The 24,341-nt window shown below is 21.0% G+C and overlaps 3 protein-coding genes across 7 annotated transcripts in view; 1 reads left to right on the forward strand and 2 right to left on the reverse strand.

Moving 5' to 3' along the window:
- Nucleotides 1–642: 642 nt before the first annotated feature.
- On the forward strand, nt 643–7,772 carry app (Palmitoyltransferase app). Of its 3 annotated transcripts, none has more exons than XM_031917831.2 (11): nt 643–783; nt 888–1,120; nt 1,283–1,586; nt 1,715–1,875; nt 2,033–2,191; nt 2,286–2,423; nt 2,521–2,675; nt 2,757–2,874; nt 2,950–3,062; nt 3,139–3,241; nt 5,814–7,772. In XM_031917831.2, exons 3-11 carry the CDS (start codon nt 1,438–1,440, stop codon nt 6,116–6,118), a joined length of 1,401 nt encoding a protein of 466 aa, XP_031773691.1. In that variant the 5' UTR covers nt 643–783; nt 888–1,120; nt 1,283–1,437; the 3' UTR covers nt 6,119–7,772. The 3 variants fall into 3 exon arrangements, with proteins under 3 accessions (XP_031773691.1, XP_086771621.1, XP_086771620.1); XM_086915495.1 differs by lacking the exon at nt 5,814–7,772 and adding an exon at nt 3,358–4,256; XM_086915494.1 differs by lacking the exon at nt 5,814–7,772 and having other exon boundaries at nt 3,139–4,256.
- On the reverse strand, nt 7,525–10,236 carry LOC100868697 (protein odr-4 homolog). Of its 2 annotated transcripts, none has more exons than XM_086915498.1 (7): nt 9,883–10,236; nt 9,501–9,677; nt 9,200–9,399; nt 8,782–9,136; nt 8,403–8,616; nt 8,137–8,319; nt 7,525–7,987 (listed from the first exon to the last, which is right to left on the reverse strand). In XM_086915498.1, exons 1-7 carry the CDS (start codon nt 9,976–9,978, stop codon nt 7,893–7,895), a joined length of 1,320 nt encoding a protein of 439 aa, XP_086771624.1. In that variant the 5' UTR covers nt 9,979–10,236; the 3' UTR covers nt 7,525–7,892. The 2 variants fall into 2 exon arrangements, with proteins under 2 accessions (XP_086771624.1, XP_003695732.1); XM_003695684.4 differs by having other exon boundaries at nt 7,525–8,047.
- A 9,177-nt stretch (nt 10,237–19,413) lies between these two features.
- MCU (mitochondrial calcium uniporter) overlaps nt 19,414–24,341 on the reverse strand; it is an 86,414-nt gene continuing 81,486 nt past the window's right edge. For both annotated transcript variants that reach the window (XM_086915500.1, XM_031917833.2), the window contains 3 exons: nt 23,019–23,165; nt 21,169–21,372; nt 19,414–20,915 (listed from right to left, as the gene is read on the reverse strand). In XM_086915500.1, the coding sequence (XP_086771626.1) occupies nt 20,586–20,915; nt 21,169–21,372; nt 23,019–23,165 (681 nt within the window). In that variant the 3' untranslated portion in view covers nt 19,414–20,585. The remainder of the gene's footprint in view (nt 20,916–21,168; nt 21,373–23,018; nt 23,166–24,341) is intronic.

Raw genomic sequence — 24,341 nt, forward strand, 5'->3', positions numbered from 1 at the left:
TAATATTATGATAATATAAATATTATTGAAATACAACAATACTTGACTTAAATCTTCTTTTAAATAGTTTTAACTTAGAATGTTTGATCTATAGATCTATGAGACAATATTACAGGGTTAGTTTGTATGTGCAGTAAAATTTTAGGATCGCCGCTGTTCTGTTCCTAAACATACCTGAAGATGGCGTTTATAGTGGGATTCTTCGATTTTCAAGATTTCATTTGAATGTGTGCATGTATATGTGACGATATACTGCATTGCGTCGACGACCTATTTTACAATAGAAATGATAAGCATACTTTTTATCATTAAATAATCAATTTCATGATTCAAAATGAATTATATTTTTTTATTTAATTAATAATTTGTATAATTATCATTATTTCTTTATTATATATATTTTCATTAAAAGTCTATATTATTAAAAAATTAATAATTTTATATTATCTTTTTAAAAGTTTTAATCTTTTGTAAAATTCTTATTAATAATATATAAAGAATTTGAAGATATGATATGATTTTTATATATTTTTGTGTATTCAAAATCACAATTTTTTTTATTATTGATTTTAACGATAAAAGTTACTTGAAATCGAAATCGGTTTTTGTGCTAGGTCACATGGCAATAAGATCACGTGGTGCTTTTGCATACTCCGTTAGAGGGAAGCACATATAAATCTCGAGCAAACATGACGGCCAACAATTTCTTCGTAAATACATAGCTTATTGTCATTGAAGCAAAGTTGATTAACTAAAACGATGCAACAGTTTTTGAAATGTAATGTACGTCGCGAATTTAAAATTTATATCACAAATATATAAGTGTTGTTTTTATGTCACGTAAAAGTGATCTTTACAAATGAATTTTCGCTTTTGATTTTCTTTAGCTATGACCCTGAGTGTTCTTGAAATCGGTGGTCTCTGAGACAGTAGCAATGCTGTCTCGAAAGTGAGTTCATAACTGTTATAGAATATGGAAAAAAGCAAATAATCTTATTTAATATTTTCAAAATGTGGATTTTTATGAAATGTGAGCATCATCATGTTTTTAGTGAACGAAACAATTAGGTTACTTTGACAAGAAGAACACAGTTTTATACTGAATAATATTAAGTTTATGGTAGGTTGATTTTTTATTTGTATGAAATAAAATTGTATATGAAAATACAAATAATAAATATTTTAAATTAAATATTTGTAAATAATTTTTGTAAGAAGTTACAAAAATTAAAATATAAATATGAATTAATTCAATAAATATGAACTTATAAATATGTTGCAGTTGATCAAAAAAGAACAGTAAGCCAAGATGAACTATGATTGTTCGAACTTTTATATGGTAATATTAAATAATCATTGCATAACTCTAACAGATTATTTTTTATACATACTTGTGCATATGTATAGTGTATAAAGTAATTTGTTTATATTCACAAAATGCCTCACATAACACGAAAATGGGAACTTTTCCCAGGCAGAAATCGATTTTGTTGTGATGGTAGAGTAATGATGGCACCACAAACTGGAGTTTTTTATGTGACTGTGTGTCTCATTGCTGGAACAAGTGGATTATTTTTTGCTTTTGAGTAAGATTATATTTTTTAATCTTCTAATTTAAATTAGAAATTATACATATATGTATATGTATAATTATACATGTATATATCTATGATATGAAAAGATTTAGTTTAATAATTTTATATATATTTTTCAGTTGTCCATTTTTAGCAGTTCATATAACACCTGCTATTCCAGTTATTGGTGGTTTGTTATTTATTTTTGTAATGTCCGCTTTATTCAGAACAAGTTTTAGTGATCCTGGTGTTATTCCAAGAGCAACTCTTGATGAAGCTGCCTATATTGAAAAACAGATTGGTATATAAATATATATTTCCTAAAAATAAATATATAATTTTATGATTAATTATATTTGTATTTATACTATAAAAATTATATTCAATTTTTTTAACATAATCTATGTAATTTAATGTAATTTATAATTAAAAACTTCGTTTTTTTACATGTTGTAAAGAGGTACCGAACAATGGTAATTCTAAAATGTATAGACCTCCACCTCGAACAAAAGAAGTATTAGTTAAAGGACAACCAGTAAAATTAAAATATTGTTTTACTTGTAAAATATTTAGACCACCAAGAGCTTCACATTGTAGCTTATGTGACAACTGTGTAGGTATGTATAATTTTTTATGATCTGTCATTTTAAATTATTTTGTTATTTAAAATTATTTTTATGGAAATTTAGAAGTATGTAATTATCTTTTTAGAGAGATTTGATCATCATTGTCCATGGGTCGGAAATTGTGTTGGTAGGAGGAATTACAGATATTTTTATGCCTTTATTGTCTCTTTGGCATTTCTTTGTGTTTTCATATTTGCATGTGCTGTTACGCACTTAATAATGCGTAAGTATATTAATTAAAAAAAATATAAAATATTAGAATTAGAAAGATATATTAAAATTAAATTAGGTATTTTTTGTTTTCATATATTTAATTCTAGTCACAAAAGATGATAGACCATTTTTAGAAGCAGTGAGGATATCTCCTGGAAGTGTTGTTGTAGCAGTTATATGTTTTTTTTCTGTTTGGAGTATTCTTGGTCTTGCTGGTTTTCATACATATTTAACTACTAGTAATCAGACAACTAATGAAGATGTAAATATTATAAATTTTATTAATTTTTTATGTATCTGAAGTTATTGAATAATTTTAAAATAATTTGAATCATCTTTGTAGATTAAGGGATCATTTTCTATTAAAACAGGGCAAGAAAGTTTCAATTTATATAGTCAAGGAAATATATGTGGAAATTGTTTCTATGTATTGTGTGGACCAGCGCCACCTAGTTTAATTGGTAATTTATTCTTATATTCTTAATATTTTTATTTTATTTTTTATAAAAATTATTTAATTATATCTAATTTTATAGATCGAAGAGGTATTGTAACTCCAGAATATCGCGCAGAACAAGAAAGAGTTGGTGGTGACAATGTAATTACTAATAATAAAACTTATGGTACTGTAAAAATTATACAACCACAGGTATTTAAATACTTATTAGTATTCTTGTATTTTATTTATATCATTATTTATATATTATTTTTTTATATTATTATAGTCTAATGGTACAACTGTTCAAACAAATCCTAGTCCAGATCTCACAGGTTCTATGAACAATCTTGTTTCTGATCAACATTCGTCACAAATTGAATCAATAAATGGTGAGTTAAATCTTTTGAGGCACATTACTCATTACCCGGAGGATCTTTCGAAATATTCACGAGAGTACATTGATGATACTTATGTTCCGGCATATCCCCGACAATATTGTTTTCAGGATTCCATAAAACATGTAAAGTATGATACAGAAATAGAAAATCCAGATTTTCAAAGATATCCATGTAGGTGTGAAGAGAATTTACATAAATATTCTCATAAATGTAGGGAAGAATATCATAGATGTTCGGATAATAATTTAATATATGATCATGTTAGTGATCAAAAATTTGGTATTGATCTTCAGAAATATCCGCAAAGATATTCTGAAGATTCTGTACGATATAAAATTAATGATAAATATTACACTGATCTTCAAAAATTTCCACAATGTTACTCTGAAGATCCACTACGAATATCTCAACTTCATACTCTTAAATATAATAATTTGAGATGCACTGTTCATGGTTTAAAATATCCAATATCAAAGAATCTTTTGCCAACTGTTGTAATGTCACGAATATTAGGAGCAGGAGGAATGCCAATTATTGGTCAAAATGCAATAGGACTAGCAGTTAACAGATTTGGTTCAGGACCTTTAACTAATGCTTTCTCTTATGCAGAAAATTCTTTATGTCCAAATGATAATATTGAGGAAGATCTTTTAAATCGAAGATTTATCATGAGTTCAATAAGCGATAATGATGATATTTAATGTTTTTTTTTTATAATAATTTCATACTTACCTTCATTTTAAACCAATATTATTTTACTTATTGAAAAAGGAAAAAATCTAAATGGCTATAATTGTTAGGAAATAATTTTAATGTTAAAATCAATATATAAATTCTACTATTATTAGTATAAAATAAACAAAATTTTATTATGCATATAAATATTATTAGCAAAAATAATAGTATTAAAAAATATTAAATATTAACAAAAGTAATCATTAATCATGTGATTGTTTATACTTTCTTATATTATGACTTATATAATAGATCTTTATGGATAAAAATACAAGTTGAATTTGATTATTATTAATATTGTTATTAAGATTTATTTATTTTTTGATAATTTATTTGGTATTGAATATACATATATAGATTTTTTTACATATAAAGAAAAAGGAAGAAATTAGTATTTTTGTTATAATATTATATATTTTGATTGAAAAAAAAACTAAAATATTAATTTCATTACAATTTTTTAATATTTTGTAAAAAATACGCGAATAATTATTTTTTACATTATAATGAAAATAAATAGAACACAATTATTTTAAAATATTAATCTTAAAGCATAAAAAAATTAATCTAAATATAAATTTGAATTATCATCAAATATAAAATAAATTTAAATTTTTCCTTATTTAGACATATTTTTATATGATTCAATAAATTATATTTATTTGTTGTTTAAAAATTACGTCCTGTATCGAGGGCTCAGAGCATACCATTTGGTAAGTTAATTTTCCTTTATTCCATTCATTATTGTGTTTATGTTTAATATGAATGAATATATTTAGATATTTATTAATAGCTGTTAATAAACACTTTAAACACAATACATCCCATATTTTTAAAAACTAATGTCAAAATCTTATATCAATTTAAGGGTTTATGGATTTGTGACTAATTAATTCTTTCTTATTTTTGGTACTGGGATTGTGAAAATATGATATGTAAATAAATATATGTATAGTTATATATGTATATATAAATATATGGATATTTTCATGTATAAAAGATATATTATAAATTTTTGCTTCTATGTATAATATTAAAATTTTTGTATATTACGTGATCATATAAGTTATCTATTACTATAATTTTTAGTTTTAATCAGACATATATAAATTAATACATATATTCGTGAAAGATTGATTCTAATATCTAAAACAAATAAAAGAATTGATATACAAAAATATCGATTGAGATTTATTTATTAAATTATAAGCAATAATAATTAGATGAAACATAATAGAAATAGATAATTTTGTCTTCAACACATTTCATTCTGTTTCTACTTTGTTCATTTAATGCAAACTTAAATTATTTATAATTTAAAAAATAAATCTTAATGATATTTTTATATCAATTTTTATGTTTATATTATAGCTTTTGGAATTGATCTTTTAAAAGTGTCCCATGAATATATTAACATTTTGTATACACATAGAAAACATATTTTACTGCTTGGGATATTTTCTTTATTGCAGTTTAGTTTTGATTTATTTTCTTTATTATGCAAAATAAAACAAATTAAACAAAAATTAAACAAAATTTCACAATTAGTAGTGCACTTTTGCAATGAGTTGCATTATTCAATTTTTATTGCTAATAAGCAATAAAATTTGTAATGGCTTTTTATTGAACTTTAATAGCAATTATTGAAACTCTTATATTTAAAACTATGTATGAAATGTATGTGTATATATATATATATATGAATGACAATATATATATATATATATATATATATATATATATATATATATATATATATATATTTATGTTTAGATTATTTTGTACAATTTATTATTTATTGGAATTTTTATTGGATATTTGTTTTTAGGTAGTACTACAAACAGCGTGAGTCAACTTGTTACCAATGAAGTACCACTAGCATCACTTAATATAGCTCCAATTGATATCGATGAAATTGCTCCGCTGCCTTCCCGTCAGAGTGTTGTTGTTTCATCTACATTGGATACATCTTCTATACCTTCGGTAACTGTAACAACACCTTTGTCTGCATCTAGACTTAGATTGTTACAAGATACTACCATGATAGAGTCTGCTTTAGACTTAGATTCATTGGAAGATGCAAGTGTTGGTAGAGGCAGTCAAGCAGGACTTATAAAAATGGGAGCAGTATAACTAATCTATTTTATCTAGATTTAGATTTTATCTAGTTAGATTATAGATTAAGTTTTTATCTAATTAGATTTAAAATTTTTAAAAAATCATCAATGCTTACCAAAGAATAGTGCAGATCAAATTTTCTCTATTATATCCGTATAATCCTTTTTTAAAATTTATTATTATATAATATATCATAAAACTTACTTGAATAAAAAAATTAAATTATTGTTTGATTTATAATAAATTTATCTAAATTTTAATTTATTTAATACAAAATTAATAAAAAAATAGTGATGTAAAATGTTTCTTTTATCTGCATTATTCATTTATGATATTTAGCATTGTTAATTCCATTCCAATCATTACATATTTTTTTTATTATTATTATAAAAAGTTAGTAAATGAAAATATTCTCTATATTTTATATATAGTAGTTGTGTAAAAATTATAAAACTGTGGTAATTTAATATAAATTATGATATTTTTAATATTATACATAAACAAAAAATATCTGAGTTAAAGAAAAAATGCACTATTTAATCAACTTAATATGAATTTATATCTATTTTTTTGAATAATTTCATAATTCATAAATCTTATTTTTGTCATGCAGTGTACTGGACTAAAACATTTAAATTCTAATTGAATTAATGTATCTATATTTAAAACTCTTTAATAAAAATTAATCATTAAATATCAAAGTAGAGAGAAAGAATGTGTAGATAACTTGTTGAGCAAATTATATTATTAGAAAATGTGTAAATGCTTTAGAATTAAACATTAAAAATATAATAATTCTTAAAAATCAGAAAAACTATAAGTTTTAAAAATTAAAGTTTTTAATTGTATTAGTAATCAGTTATTACTGGAAATATGAAGTATTATGATTTTAATTTTTCACATTAAAGTGAAGTATTATTTTTTTATTCAATTTGCTATGTACAGTGTAAAGAAAATTTTGTAAATACAGGAATTTTCATAAATGTTAGTATAGTTTTGCAAGCATTTAAACAATTTATTAAATGTCAATGAATTAAGCATTTTAAAAATAGAAATATCACTGCCTAATTTTTAAATATATAATTTGTGCATTGACATTGCATGTCATTATTTAATTTGATCAAAAAATATTATTGTCAATATTTTTAAATTGGATATTATTTATATGATGAATTGCAAACAAATTTATCACTTATTTTATTATATAAAAATATTACATCGATTTTGAAACTATTTTTTTTTTTTTGTATATATTATGAGTGTATAATATTGTATGTATATATTGTGTAGATGTTATTATAATAATACCATGAAAGATATATTGCGATATATGTTGTATAATATAAAATCCTTAAAATTTTTAAATATCAAATGATGCATGTAATAATTAATACTTTGGGAAATGCAGAAATTAAGTACTATTTATTAAAAGATTTTTATTCAATCATTTGTTTTTACCTCAAATGTATGTATAATTTTACAAAAATATTTAATTATGACATAAAATATTAGGATAAAATTATTGATACAATTTGTTTTTAGATATATTCAATGTATACATAATTTATATAGATTATATATAGATTAATAATTTAATACTTTTACATGATAATTTACAGATAATACGACTTGTCTCTGTACACATAAATATATTATCACCATGTCAAAACAGTTGTTTTTATTTGCTAATGTTTCCTTTTATGCACTCATTATAATGATTCAAATATATATATTTATATCTTTTATATTATAATAAAATATAAATTCTTTTATAAATTTATTTTTGATATTAATAAAATTTATGTATTATAATAGCAAAAATTATAATTAAAAGTGCAATACTAAAACTTGTGATATATACCTTTATTTGGTTTCCAGATGAATCTATACCAAGATCAACAGTTTTTACATCAATTTTATTTTGAAAATAAAATTCTGCAGGATCTATTTGGAAAATATATACGTATTATATATATATATAATATATATTATATATATATTATATGTAATATATTTAAATATTTAATATTTACCAGCTTCAAGTTCAATATCTTTTTGAACAGTACTTTCATGAACTTCTAAGTCTAAAAGTTCTTGCAATGACAAAAGAGCTTCTTGAGGTCCTTCACCAGGAAATAGATAATCCGATAAAGTAATTTTACTCTCAGGCAATGCTATTAATACTCTCCTTGGAGGTTCATGTAATGTTATATTTTCTGAAAAAGAATAATGAAATGAATTTTTCATAAATTTTTAATATATATATAATATATATATATATAATATATATATTAGATACCTTCTGGAGATCCATTTTCTTCTTCAATCAAACTATCCCAATGCATTTCTAATCTACTTGCTAATGATCTTATTATGTCTTGTTTTATTGCTGTATTAGCTTCTTCGACAATTGCTTTCTGATGAACAAAAGTTCTACTTACTAATTGACCAATCAAACGTATAGAAGCAGAGCATGGCGTTACCTTCACATCAGAATTAATATTTTCTTCTTGCTAATAATTCATAAGATCATTAATATTTTAATTAAATTATTAATGCTTTATATAAATTTAATATTTTCTTCTATTTGAAAATTAGTTTTAAAGTAGTTTTTAAAGTAAATATAAAAATTCAAACTTAGGATAAATTTTTTTATAGGAAAAAAAATAAATACTCACACACGGAATATATAAGTTAATTTGAATAGATTGGTCATTATTATTTTTTTCATTACTTTTACAATTTTTTTCATCTTTTTTGTTTTTGCTAATTACTTCTAATGTATCATGTGGGGACCAAACTTCTCCTTCAATAACAATAAGAGAAGTTTCAACAATATCTGATATAGTTTTTAAAATATCTTGCAGTTGTTTTTTAAGAGTTTCTGGATCTTTATTAGCAGCAATAAGAAATAGGCGGTCAAAATTTATAAATGCTTCAAGTTGATGCCATTTGGTAGCTCTAGTTTGAAATTTCCAATCTACTGATTTAAACATTCCATTTTTATTTATTTCTACAGATTTACAAGTGTATCTAAAATAATAAAAAGTTAAAATATAGTAAAATATACTTATTAAATATTATAATTTTTTATACTTTTGTGTAATGCTATTTAAATTTAAAATAAGATGTTCTTCATTATTATCCCCACATAAATATTTATTGTGTAATAAATTTTTATGCATTGATGTAAGAACAGATTTAAATTTTTGTATATTGTTATCATTTATACTGTCCTCTGGACCAATAATAAATGTACCAAGAACACGCATTCCACCAGGTAACATTCTAGTGACCTATAAATAATCGTATTTAAAATTTTTTAATTTTCATAAAATTTAAAAATCGTAATTATATCTATTTAATAATAAAATTATTTAAAATAAAATGGATATACATGTTTTGCATGATCTGCAACCCAACTCTCAGGTATATCTTTTACTGATTTAATGTGGTTTTCAATAGTATTTTGTTCAGATTTTATTGTATTAAGCAATGTTTCTTCTACAACATTTTTACCAATAGGTGGTGGTGTTTTTGCTAAATGTACAATATAATCTTTTTGACCAGTACTCTGTAATATTAATTATAATTTAATTTAGATAAAATGTATTAAAAATTTAAATTGAATTATTATCTAAACTTTTATCTAACATATCAATTTTAAAAAGAATACAAATTAAATAAAATAACCTAAAAAAAATATGTTAAAAATTATATATTTTAAAATGAATGAAAACAGGAAAGATAACATAAATTGAAACATACAAAAATCGAACCTGTCCCACAATTAATCCTATTGTATATTCATCCGGCTTTGCTAAAGATATTAAATAATTGTGAAGACGTTCCTCTGCGTATACAGTTCGTCCCATTATTTTTGATACTTTTGTAAATGCGTAAAATTGATAACACTTCTTTACCGTTATTATATTACCACAGATATTATAAGAATAGATTAATCATGTAATATGCAATGTATTTCTGACCCAAATTCTAGAGCTCTAGATTTCCATTACTATTTTCATGTCACTCGTATCATTACCAACAGAATGCAAAATTTAATTGTAGTATTCATTTTGGTGGGAATTATAAATATCGTAACGAATTGATTGATGATCGATATCTTAAAATATCGATATTGATATAATAAAAAACTTAAAATAATAAAAATAAAATAATCAATTCGTCGAAATAATTTAAATTTTTTGCGAGATAACAGAGAAAAAATGAAATTTAAATGAAAATAAATTTATTAATTAATGAAATTTCTTGAATTTTTTTAACAATAATTATTATTATTGATTAATTAATATTAATTATTATATAATAATTATATAATAATATGTTTTTAATATGTTTTAATTTTTAATTAAATTCTGTATTTTTTAGATTAATTATTTTTTTATTAATTATTATAATCAAAAAAATTTAATTAATTTTAAAGAAAAAGAAGAAATTAAAGATTCAATAATTTTCTTTTTTAACTAAAAATTAATTTTTTTAAAATTTTTATTTTTAATTTCTAAATTTTTTAAAATATATTATTTTTAAAGAAAAATAAGAAATTAAATGTTTTTTTTAAATTATATGTTTTTTTTCTGGTTTAATCCTTGTATCCCTGTATCCGATTTAGTTTGCGATTTCTAATTTATACTTTTAAGTTATATTTCAATTCAAAAAGCTTAATTCAAAAATTGTGATCAAAGAATACTATATATATTATTTATTTTTTTTTAAGCCATTCTCAATTTTTTATATTCTTTCATAATCATTTATTATATTTGATATATTAATTTTTTTTTTGTATTATGACTTAAATCTGAATACAAAAAAGAAATAGCATTCTTTTTTAATCTTTCGGAAATATCTTTCAGGAAATATCTATTACAAATAATTTAATAATTTGATATTTTTACTCAATCCGCAATTTATAATTCATATTATAAATCTATAAATTATTATATTATTAAAAATTTATAAAAACTATAATCTTTTGAATTAGTCAATTAGAACAATTGCAGTTGTAATAAAAACATTTTTTATAATATTCTTTTATCTTTTTTTGATTTCATTATATTAAAGATTGACAATTAACGACTAACTTTTTTAATTGAAACAAAAATATAAAAAAAAAATTAATCTTTTTTTAGTTTATATTTTAATTTATAAAATAGGAAAAAAACTTTTTTCAGATGATTACTGAAAAAAATAATAGTACATAGACTCAATTGTTTTACTTTAGCTTATTTATATTAATCTAATTACTTCTTTTATTTTATTTACTTCTTTTATTCTATAATTATTTTTAATAAAAAGAAATAATTATTAAATGTAAAAACAACAAATATAACGATTTATTTTGCATAAAAATGCGCAATATTTTTAAATTTTGTGTTTTAAGTCTTAATTTAATCAATAATTATTCGCTGTAATTGATATTTAGCCAAGTATATGTCAAAATTTATTTAATGCGTTACGGATTAAAGAAGCGAACTTAAATGACAAGTGCAGTTGTAATAAAAACATTTTGACAGGAATTGTATTCTTTTATTCGACAAAATGTCAATAAAAAATGCTTTAATTTTCACCCAAGTAAATTATTGAGTGTATGCTATCGCGGCTCGATTAAACTACAAATACTCTATAATTGGCTTGTCTTTTTTAATAATCAATAATTTATTAACAGAATCGTAACGAAAACAAAGGAAAATGTTGCTTGATTATATCAAGAATCTCCAGTTAATAGATATTCACAAATTTTTGAGACACTTTATATATAGTATATAGAATATGTATATACTAATATAGAATATGTATACAATGATAGATATTAGGAATGATTGATTTATTGTAATTTCAATCATTCTAATTTCGATCGTCCAAGGATTATTTTATATTATATTTTTCATATTTCGTAGATCTGAAGGATTGGATTTGAAACATTTTAAGCCTATCATAATGAGAAAATAGATTTTTAACTAGTTCATTCGTTATAATTGCCTGTTGTGGCCATATATTTCATTAACAAAAGATAAGTAGTGATCGTATATCCATGGATATGTAATTACGGATATATATATAAGAGTATATAAAATAAATTCTATAAAATAATAATCTTTTTTTGCAAATATATTGAAAATAAAAACCGAGCGGTGGTAACACATAAAGAAAAAAGTTATTTAAAAATTATTCTTGTCTTCTATAATATATTAAAGAATTATCAAAATCAGTAAGGATTCTGTATTCTGAATAATATTGAATATGAAAATAAAATATGGAACAATTTTTAGACGATGGATAACGGACGATCGAAATCATCCAAGTTATAATTACTCGCACGTGTTATTAAAACTCGTTATAAAAATTCGTTCGTTTTATTCATATTGAAATTCTAATATGATCTAATATCAATCCTATAATTGAACAAAAGGCGTTTAATTTTCGATTGAAAATTTCAACTAAATGATTCTAATATTAACATAAATGTGCGTTATGTTCTTAATCGTTATTTACGTGTGACATTTCTTTTAAATAAATACTCGGAGATAAATACAACTATCATATACGTTGTTATTATTGCTTAAATACTCTATTATCTCAAATATATGCATGTATAGGGAGAATATAATATATTAATATTTTTAATATATTTTTATTAATAATTCGGAAACAAAAAATATATAATGCTTATATGACTTTTTTAATGGATATAAGCTTTATTGGCATTAGTATGATATGATTAAAATATAAATATTGAATTTCGACTATTATTTTTTTCTGTTTAATAATTTCAATAAAAAATATTCAGAATTCAAATGAAATAGGCACAAAAGTTTTTTTCAATTGATGCTTCAATTGATGAAATTAATGAAATTCGGTGAATTTCAAATTGATTCATATATCATATTAGACTTTCTTATACATGTGAAGATAAGCAAGTTTATGTGTAGAAAAACACATTTAATTTTTTTAATCTGAAATCTTGTGATGTGTTTTGATTTACTGCTATGGATTTTAGTAAGTAGACAAATTGTTGTACAACGATTTAGCTATAGATTTAAATATGTTTATACCATAAAATGATTTACTTAAAGTATATTTAAATAAAGTAGTGTGTATGTGTACATTCTGGAATTTATTAAAATTATTATTGAGGTATTTATTATTTGAGGTAAGTTTTTATTAAATAAGGAATTATATAATATGTATATTATATTACATTACATTAAAATTCATTTAAAATAATCAATTATATAAAAAAATGCCAGTGTATTTACTTTCCTTGAAGAGCTCTGTTATACTGTAATATTGGTACTCCAACTGATGCGTGGAATGTTCTCGTTCTTTTGCCATCTCACTCTATTTAATATAAAATGTTTATAACTTCGAATATGTTATATGAATTTTTGAAAAAATATGTGTATATGAATTTTTTTCATCGTTTTGATATCTAGAATCTACCCTCCCAAAAATGTCCCATATTTTTATGAAAATATTAAATATAAAAATATAAAATTAAAAAATCATTAAAATTAATATTAAAGATAAAAATATATATATTATCTAAATAATTATCAAAATTTTTTTCTATTATTAAATATTATTTTTATTTTAATTAAATATTTTCTTTTATATGAATAAAAATAGAAAAATTATATGAATAAAAACAAAATTATTTAAAAAATTTTTTATAAAACAGATTCGAAAAATTATATGATGTTTTTATTATATTATATAGCAAAAAAAAAAAAACATTTTTTTATATATATCATTTTTTATATTTAAATTTATTTTATTTTATTTTATATTTATATATATATAAATAGTTTCCCTAAATTCCCTTTTTTTCAAGTTAGAGAAACAAAAGAATAAGAAATTTATAGTATATTTTTTTTTATATTATTATATTTATTAAATTATTGTATTTAATTTTTATATATAGAATAGTCAGGAACTGCTAATACAATCGGAAAGAGAGTGATTCTACATAAAAAAATAAATTAAAAATAAAAATTTTTTTCATTTAAGATTTTGTTTAATCGAAAAAATTGACTTTATTCGTTAAGCATATGTTCACTTGATTGTGTCTTGATTTTGCTAAAGCTTACTACATTTGAAAATGAAAAATTATTTAAAAAAATAAGATCATATTTAATTTTTTTATCTGATCTTCATTATTTAAATTAATTTTTCTAACTTTTAAAAAAGAGTTGTTTGGTGTAACTTTGAAAAAATTCTTGCGTTTTAAAGAATATAATTATTATATTTAAAAAAATATTATTTTCAGTCATTATAAATATATTAATAAGATTTTTCTAATAATTCATATTAATTTTATTTTAATTATTCAAATGATCCTTAATAAATGATCTTATCAAAATATTATTAAATCTAGCAATATCATTAAGTTTTTTCTAGATTGCTATTCAACTCATGTTAGAGAAATATAATTATTAAATTGTAATTATTATAATAAATATGGTATTTCTATAAGGAATATTTTAAAAATATGTTATTTTTTATATTATTAAATTTATTTAATAATTAAGTAGAATATTAATATTAATATTAATATATATATATATATGTATGTATAATAATATACATGATATACATGTATATAATAATATACATGATATACATGTATATAATAATATACATGATTTTTAAAGGAGATTGAAATAAATATTTTTATTATCATTTTCGAATATTTATTTATTTAAAAAACTTAAAAAAAAAATTCTAATAATATTCAATTCAACAATCAATTTAACAAAATTCGCGATCGCTACAATTTCATTCATTATATGATTTACATGGTAAAAATCATTTTTTGTGTGTCAAATAATATTGAACAATATATAATAATACAAATATATATATAAGTATGTGTTAATTCATTCTTATTAATATGATAGACTAAATATGTCTATAAGTGCTAATATTTTAATATTATATTATTATATTATATTAGATAGCGAAAAGATATTTGAATAAGTTGGTTTATTGGAGATAACATATTATTAATATAATATAGCTTGTGTATCTTTATCTCTAACTGTAGACAGATATTTTTAGCGTTCAAAAAATGGCACTAATAATTAATTCTTTTTTTAATTATTTTTATTGTTGTTTTGCTTGTCTTTTTTTATTATTTGCATTCTTTGTCAATTTCTATTTTCCAAGACATTCTAAAGAAAAAAGTGTTCCACAACTTTATAACTTATCTTTTTTTTATCTGTTCCATTATATTTACTTTTCTTGTCTATATTTATTCTAAATTGTAAAAATAAATAATAAATTATATTAATAAACATTTGTGATAATTATTATTAAAAACTATTAATCTATGGATTATAAAGATCTAAGATCTTTTTAATAAAAAAAATATATAACAATTGATTAATAATTTGAAATATAAACATAAAATTAGAAAAAATCATAAATTTATAGTTTCTATTATATCCGACGTATCTCTATGTTAATTTTTAAATATTTTTTTGCAAAAAGTTTGAGTGTAGAATATTTCGATATATTTTCAATTGAGAATATATTATGAATATATTATTCTTACGTTATATTAAGAAAAATATATTTTTAAAAAAACATTTTTAAGATAAATTTATTTGAAAAAATTAAATGACAATTATAATTTAGTTTTTTATTAAAAAAATATGATTAATTACATATTACAATAATATTGATTTTTTCTATGAAAATAAAATAAACGCGTGAATATTGAATATTGAATCAGAGATACAGAAATAAAATGATTCTTTAGCTATCTTCATAAAAATAAAAATTTGAAATATATTTTTCATATATTTTACTTTATTTTAATTATCTTTGTTTTATGTATAACTAGATACATGAATGTAAATCACAGCACAACTCAAAATTATATAAATAGTTATATATTCATAAAAGATATATAGAGGATATTAATATATTCGTGAAATCTTTGGAGGATTAATTCTAAAAGCCAAAACGAATATAATATAAAATTGATATAAATAATATAATATATCGATAAAATATTCATTAAAACTTATTTATTAAGTTATTGTTAAAATTTGTATTAAATGAAGTGAGACGAGAATATAATGAGACTTTTTTGTCTCCGTTATATTGCTTTTTCACAATCTAATTTTTTTTAACTTAAATTGTTTAAATTGATTTAATAAATAAATTTCAACGGATATTTTTATACTAATTATGGTTTGGTTTTTAATTCGATCTTCCAAAAATCTTATGAATATATTAACACTTTATATATATTACGCAATACATTTGACGCAATATAATATTAAAACTATTTCAAATTTAAATAGATTAAAATTACAATATCGTTAATTTAAAATAGCAATTGCTTATATTCTACAATGTTTTAATAATTAGTGTAATGATAATCTGAGTTGAAAAAATTTTAAATTATAGAATGAGATGTATAATAAAATTAAATTTAAGAAAAAAAGAAAATTTTTAAAAATACATACATAAATATAAATACATTACAAAATACATTAACAAGTGCACAAGTAATGAAATTCATTTTATATAAATATGACTTTACATTTTAATGATAAATACTATTTGAAAATTGGAGTATAATTTGGCGTCTTTTTCATTAATTTTATTCCGTATGTTGAAAAAAATATTACGCAAATATTTACATTAGTATTAAAACACGGAAGTTTGATCGATTGTTGCCTATCTTTAATCGTTTTTTTGTAAGCTTCGAGGAAATGGCGCATTAAGAATGTTTTCAAAATAATCATATATTTATGTATACCATATTTTTATATATATATATATATCTTATACAAAAACTTGTATAAGAAATTTGTTTTAAAGATCATAAAAAATATGTCAGAAAGAACAATTTTTTGCGAGGACAAGACATTATAATTACAATTATCGTGTATCTCTTTAATGCTCCATTTTCAATAGAGGAAAGTTGGATAAAACAGAATATTTTGATAGTTCAATTTGATAGATTTTTCGTCTAAATATATGAATTAGATTTAATATTTTTATTTATATAAATTTTCAAATCAATTTTATAAAATTTTGTATAAACGAAAATACATAATATACAATAATTTTTTTCTAAAAAATAAAAATTCATCTGGTTTTGTCTGATCGATAGAATAAAACGGGATAGCTATTTAAATTAATATAAATCAACATATAAATATAAAAATATTTAAATTTTTATTTTTAAAAATATTTTATAGAATATTATTATATTTTTAAATAATTTATATATAAACTACGCAATAAATAATTATTTTATATTATAAATAAAAAATATTAAATAAATCATATGAAAAAACTAATTTAATATAAAAAGCATTGGAAATTTTGATTATTATTAATTTTTTCTATTTTCTAATTTCTTTCTAATTTCAGATCTTATAGATAAAAAAGAAAAATAATAAAAAGAAAAATTATATTGGATAGAATATAATGTTTTATCTGACTATTTGGTTATCTCTTTTTATCTAAATCCATCTTTTATGCATTTTAGTTAAATGCATAATAATTTAAATAATAATTTTACTATTACTTAATAAAGAAAAATATTATAAAATTTATTAAAAAATTTTTCGTGAAAAATATCATTACATTCTTTTATTCAGAATGATTAATTACAAGCCTCATATTTAATACTGTCTTTTAATATTTTTTTTAATTATTTACAATTTTTATACCGTATATAGGATATATTAACACATTTGTAAGTAAAATGGCAGCATATTTTTAATATAAAATATTAATGTAATATCCCATTTCAATCAACTTTCCTCTACAGTATATATTATACGTATATATATATAGTGCATTGATATTCTGTATTATGTTAATAATTTTTCAATCTCAAATTTAGAAAAATGTTAAAGAACTTTAATTTTATGAATATTGCAAACAATTTAATTAAATATTGGTCTTAGATTATTTTACTAAAATAATTTTTACTAACAATTATCAAAAGATGAACAATATTTGAATAAAATAAAAAAACAATGCAATTTTTGTAATCGGGAAAAAATATTTTGATATCATATTTAATTATGTGTTAGACTAACTAAATTTTTAGCGATCTAATAAACTATTAATATATTTTTAAATACGCTTTCTCAACTTTTCACTAATTAATGGAATTTGTTGTGTAGTAGTATACATTAAACATTTATGTTACATGAACTATCATGTAATAAATATAGGACGTGAAAATATAATTATATTTTTCGCATAAAGTATTGAAATATATCATTATTTAAAAATTTAGTTATTTATAATAGAAAAAACGTAAAAAAAAAAAACATACAAAGGATTACAATTTAAATAATTTTTCGTATAAAAACTATTACGTTAAAAAATTAAAAATATTAAATAAATGTAATAACACAATACAATATTTTAAAACGCAAAATGTTAATATAATAATTATTAAATATATCATTGATCTATTTCAGCGGACGGATAAGGGATTTTTTTAGGCAAGCGAGAGAGAGTTTTTAAGAATTTCCAACAATAATAATTTATATTAATCCTATCTAACATATTCTTATAAAGAATATTTTAAAGCATAACAATAGTAATAGTAATATTTTAATATTTAGCTTAATAAGACATGCTGAAATGTTATTTGTATCGATGCACAAAATTTTTCAACTTTTGATTATGCCACTACTTTAATAGAAATAGAAGATTTAGTATAGTGTCATTATTAATATTGAATATTAAAATTTTATTATATGAATTCTAATATTATGACAAAGCAAATTCACTAAATATGCAATCTTGCAAGTAATATATCGATCGAAATATTTTTTAATAAAAGCTTTTTGCCATTTTTAAAGAGGAGTAAGATATTCAATTGTCAAATGAAACGATGGCTATTATGTATGTATGTATTGTATGTATGTATGTATGTATGTATGTATGTATGTATGTATGTATGTATGTATGTATGTATGTATGTATGTATGTATGTATGTATGTATGTATGTATGTATGTATGTATGTATGTATGTATGTATGTATGTATGTATGTATGTATGTATGTATGTATGTATGTATGCATGTATGTATGTATGTATGCATGTATGTATGTATGTATGCATGTATGTATGTATGTATGCATGTATGTATGTATGTATGCATGTATGTATGTATGTATGCATGTATGTATGTATGTATGCATGTATGTATGTATGTATGCATGTATATATGTATGTATGTATGCATGTATGTATGTATGTATGCATGTATATATGTATGTATGTATGCATGTATGTATGTATATATATATATATATATATATATATATATACTGGCATTTAATTAAAATGAATACAAAATGATACAATTAAAATTATCAATTCCATATAATAGCATATTATTAGATAAGTACATTATTTCATTTTTGAGTTAAAGTTAGTTGAAATGAACTTTATAATATACTTTATAATATACTTATAGATTATAACTTTATAATATTATAATCTATTATAATAAAATTTAATTAATTGATCTTAAAAAAAGTATATTTACATTAATAATATATTTTATATTTTATACTTTATTTATACTCATAGGAAAAATTTTTATTACGCGATAAAAAAATTAACTTCTAAATAAAAATGTTTGAGCTTTGATCATTAAGTTATCTTATAAAGTATATTACGTACTTCCGCGATTAATTATAAATAAATTTTAATTAAAAATAATAACTCATTATAAAGATAAAAACAATATTAATGTATAATATTATATATAAGATGATAATATAATATAATATAAGATAATTCACTAGAAATATGAAATTTAATTAACTTTCTTTTTTTTTAAACTTCCATTTAAATTTAAAAACGTATTCAAAGTTTTTATTTAAAAGTTGTTTTAAATTTTAATTCAAATTGAATCTTTTGTGCAACTATACAATTAAAAATATAATAATAATACAAAAACGAAATAAATTATATTTATATTAAAATCATTTTAATTTGAAATATTTGTATTTTCGGTGAGTCATTCTATGTATTAAGATTGCATAAAGAAATCTCATTTCAATAATATATTTTCATTTTTTTAATTTTTCGATTCTTTGTGAATCAATTCTGTTTGTCAATATATTTGATAATCATACGTAAAAAACTGCGTTATATATACATTTCTTTGACGTCTTCCAAACGTACATTAGTTAACAACATTGAGCATTGGGCAAATATATTACACACATACTCGTTTATTTAGAGTGCTGTCGTACAACTTGGAAGACTCCGTCGAGAGTTCGAATAGTTGTAACCTTTTTTATAATGAAAGAAATTAATCGTTTTCTTTCTTAATACATTACTTGTTTTCTTACATTACACAAGTATCATTCGATAATCGCCCTGAGTGCAATTTTTGTTTTTTCTCCTTCAAATTGGTAATCAATCAAATCGCTTTTTTACGATCAATGACTCCTTGTTTATTTGTCCATTTTAGAAATCGGTTTCTTCGATAAATCTTTCTCTGGAAAAATACCTTTCTTAGGAAGAGTTCTTTCCGGGCTAGGACTAGGACTAGGTGACGAACTTGGTGATCTTGAACTGCTTGAACTTGATCTTTCTCTTTCTTTCTGTTCTATATGATTTTTATGTTCGTATAAAGGTCCACGAATGATTTTCAAAGTAGTTTCTAGTTCGTAAGCTCGATCTTTTAGATAATTGTAATGATTTAAATCAAATCCAAGCTTTTTTGCTTTCTTATGAAGCGTAATTAATTGTCGTCTACTCATTACATCCGGCAGTATGTATTCCTGTTAAAACATAATAAATGTATTCGAAAGATATTAATTATATATTTAAAAAAATATTGTTTAAAAAATAATTTTTGATAACAATGTATAACCTTATAAATTATTTTTAAAAATTTATTAAATTTTCATTCGAATCAAAAGATTTAAATCAATATTTTTAAACTAATATTTCTTTTATATAGATAGACAATATAATTATTTAATTAATTGCTGATTTCAAGCAAATGAGAATTGAAAGTATAGTATTGATAACCTGTTTCGTTAAGACGAAATAGATGAATAATGCCATTGTGGTGCCATAGTTAACGAAATATGTAACCGGTTCCATGATATCCCAAGAGTATTCCCACCAAGTCAATCTGGCAAGGCCGCTGAATTGAATAGACATTAGAACAAGACACACCCAGATGAAGATATTTGCCCTTCTATCTGCTGTAGTCTCTATTTCTTGCAATTTCTACAAACATATTAAAAAATTTATACATAATTTTGACATAAATTGAAATAAATAGGATATTTGTAATTTTTTTTTTTTTTAATTCTTGGCTTATCTTGAATACTTCCTTAATACTTGCATTTATTGTCAATATGAGAAATTATATTATAATAAATTACAAAAATATATTATAAAAAAAGTTAAATTTAGAATGATAAATATTTTATGATTTATAGTTATATTATACGATTTATAGTCTTTTTCTTAAAATATTTTCTTTTGGATTCAAGTCGAAATCTTTGATAGATATTTCAAATGATGTTGAATGAAAAGATTTAAAATAATTTATTAAAAGAAATTAAACATTATATATTTTTTATACAAAATATTTATTCGATAAGAAATATGATTTATCATATTGTAATTCGGAGAAATTTTAATCAATAAAATCATTTAATATCTTATAGATTTACATATAAGATTTTTAACACTTTCACAGTTAGAATATCGATATGACTGCAATAGTTACAAGTTTTCAATATGACCTATTTATCTATTTATCTAAATAATAAATTTAATATTTAACTAAATAATAAAAATTTATTTAAATAACTATAGATTTAGATATCACTAATGTACAAATTATAAAATCTTTAGTTACAATATTCATACATTTCAAGGAAACAATAATCGGATAAAAAGATAATAAAAAAAGAAAAAAAAAAATAACATTTTAATTAAGCGATTATGAGAACGCACATATAGGGATAATTAAAATTGAAACTTGTGGAGAATGAGTTAATTCATCGTTATGAAGAGAAAACGATGAAAGAAGTTGGTACACGTTTAGTCGAATAATTGTGCACACGTGCCGCATTCCGAATTGTTGGAATGCTAATAACATCGAGGTTCCTTAAACTTCCATCTAATTCAGATGATATTATTCACTATTTCACGTTCACATTGTCATTGTCAATTGCGATTGATTTATATTTGCTTGTCAGCGAAAACGGATTTAATCGGAAGCGTTCTATTTTATCGCTGAGAAATTTATACGCGACAATTGTTCCGGTTAATTATAGCTTGACATCTGAGTTCTTAACTTTCTACCATTTTTAGATTATAAAATTGTATTCAAGCTTTTCGATAATATTTTTAACTAACTATTCTTAATTAACAAAGTACTAATAACTAATTACTACTTACTTATTAGTTATTTTTTATCTTTAATCGTAGAGCGCAATATCATTAAAATAAAGAAACTTCATTTAAGTGAGATAAAATTATTTGTTTAAATTAATTAACTATCTAAATTAACTTTATTATAGAGATATTGATTTAATTATACAGAGGTATTATTCTAATTGAAAAATATTTTCTTAGTTACAAAAATAAAAGAAAAATATAAATTATACTAAAACTATAATATTGTTGTATTAATTATATATTAATTATTATATTGATTAAAAATATAATTTAAATATAATAAAAAAAGATTTTTTAAAAAATTAAATTTAAAGAGAAAAATAATTAAGCAATAAACAATTAGTAAAAGTTAAATTCATATAACGTAACTTGTAAATTGTAATTTGTTAAGGATATAGGATATATGCAGTTTAAAAAAATTGAGTAAAATTTTCTTATTGAATAATAGTAATAATATTTACCTGCTCAAGAGGTTCCAGTTCTAATCTGACAGCCTCCAGTTCAGTCAATACATGCTTCTCCATACTGACATGATGTTCACGAACGTGAAATGTCTCGTACAATTGACCGATTAATGTTTGGATGTCCGATAACTTTTCTATATTTTCCTGGAAAAGATTTTATTTGAGAATATTCATTTAATTTTTATTGAATATTTTTTCAGAAACATTGCTCAAATGCTTTTGTAATATCGTTATATATTTTTTCCTAATCTTTAAAATGATCAATTAAATTAATTATAAAATATTTCTTGAAAAAAATAATTGCAAACAATTTTTGGTATTTTAACTATACGTTTCTATATGTCTGTGATAGTATATAATATATGGTATGTATATCAGAATGGGACCATTGAAGAGTGGTGAGGAAAAGTTTGTCGAAAATCTATACTTTCTACGTAGATTTGCATAGAATTTTTTTAAAAGATTTCTTTTGTAACATAATGTATATAATGACGTAATAAAAATAAAAATCGGATGTTCTTTAAAACGGAATAATTTTTTAAAAATTGGATCAAATGATTTGAACTCTTTGAATGTTAGAAAGATTAGTTTATATATTAGATAATATACAAACAAACTTTTAAAAAATTGTTATTGATTGAAATTGCGAAATAAATAAGATTGACTTTTTTTATTTGAAATTATAAAAACAATTTCAAACATATTTTTTGTAGATTTAATAATAAGTAAATTATACATACGTGTATAAAGTTTTTTTAAAATCGTGAACATTATTATACGAGCTGCAAACGATTGAAAGTGTTCAAGTTCGCAATTTTTGACAACTTTCGATCTATAATTATAATAAATCTAAAAATTTTTATCTTTCGATAGTTTTTTATGTGTAAATGATTTTGATGAAATTTTGTATACAATTTACTCAGACTTACAAAAGGCATTTAAATATTGATTAAGTAATAATAATAATTAGTAAGTTAAATTTATTGAATTGACGTTTTTATAATATAAAACTACTCGTATAAAACTAATTTCAGTTTTTCAAAAGAATTGTTTTATATTTTACTTTTTTTTGGATCCATGAACGTTGGCGAAGTTTGCTATAGAGAAAGATTCTTTCATATTATAATAATAGTATTGTAATATAGATTAGTTTCAATATAGGTCTTGGATTAGGATATAAAAGATCTGTTTCACACTGCTTTATTAAATTTTTATAATGTATGTACTACAAATTCAATATATATTTTTTAGATTATATGACTTATGTGTCATTTAAAGTTCGTATCCTCGATTTATCGATCGCTCTGTTGAGAATTGATT

Source organism: Apis florea, unplaced genomic scaffold, assembly GCF_048593485.1.
Source record: "Apis florea isolate Af1SG1 unplaced genomic scaffold, ASM4859348v1 contig_3785_pilon, whole genome shotgun sequence".
NCBI lineage: Eukaryota > Metazoa > Arthropoda > Insecta > Hymenoptera > Apidae > Apis > Apis florea.

Bases quoted from the DNA above. Each gene is read 5' to 3' on its own strand.
- app (XM_086915494.1), top strand. From the start codon at position 1,438: ATGCCTCACATAACACGAAAATGGGAACTTTTCCCAGGCAGAAATCGA. The intron at 2,192-2,285 runs GTATGTATAATT...TTATCTTTTTAG, and splicing joins CTTATGTGACAACTGTGTAG to AGAGATTTGATCATCATTGT. The intron at 2,424-2,520 runs GTAAGTATATTA...ATTTAATTCTAG, and splicing joins TGTTACGCACTTAATAATGC to TCACAAAAGATGATAGACCA.
- LOC100868697 (XM_003695684.4), bottom strand. From the start codon at position 9,978: ATGGGACGAACTGTATACGCAGAGGAACGTCTTCACAATTATTTAATA. The intron at 8,320-8,402 runs GTATCTAATATA...ATTCTTTTTCAG, and splicing joins AGAAAATGGATCTCCAGAAG to AAAATATAACATTACATGAA. The intron at 8,048-8,136 runs GTAAATATTAAA...TTTTCCAAATAG, and splicing joins AGATATTGAACTTGAAGCTG to ATCCTGCAGAATTTTATTTT.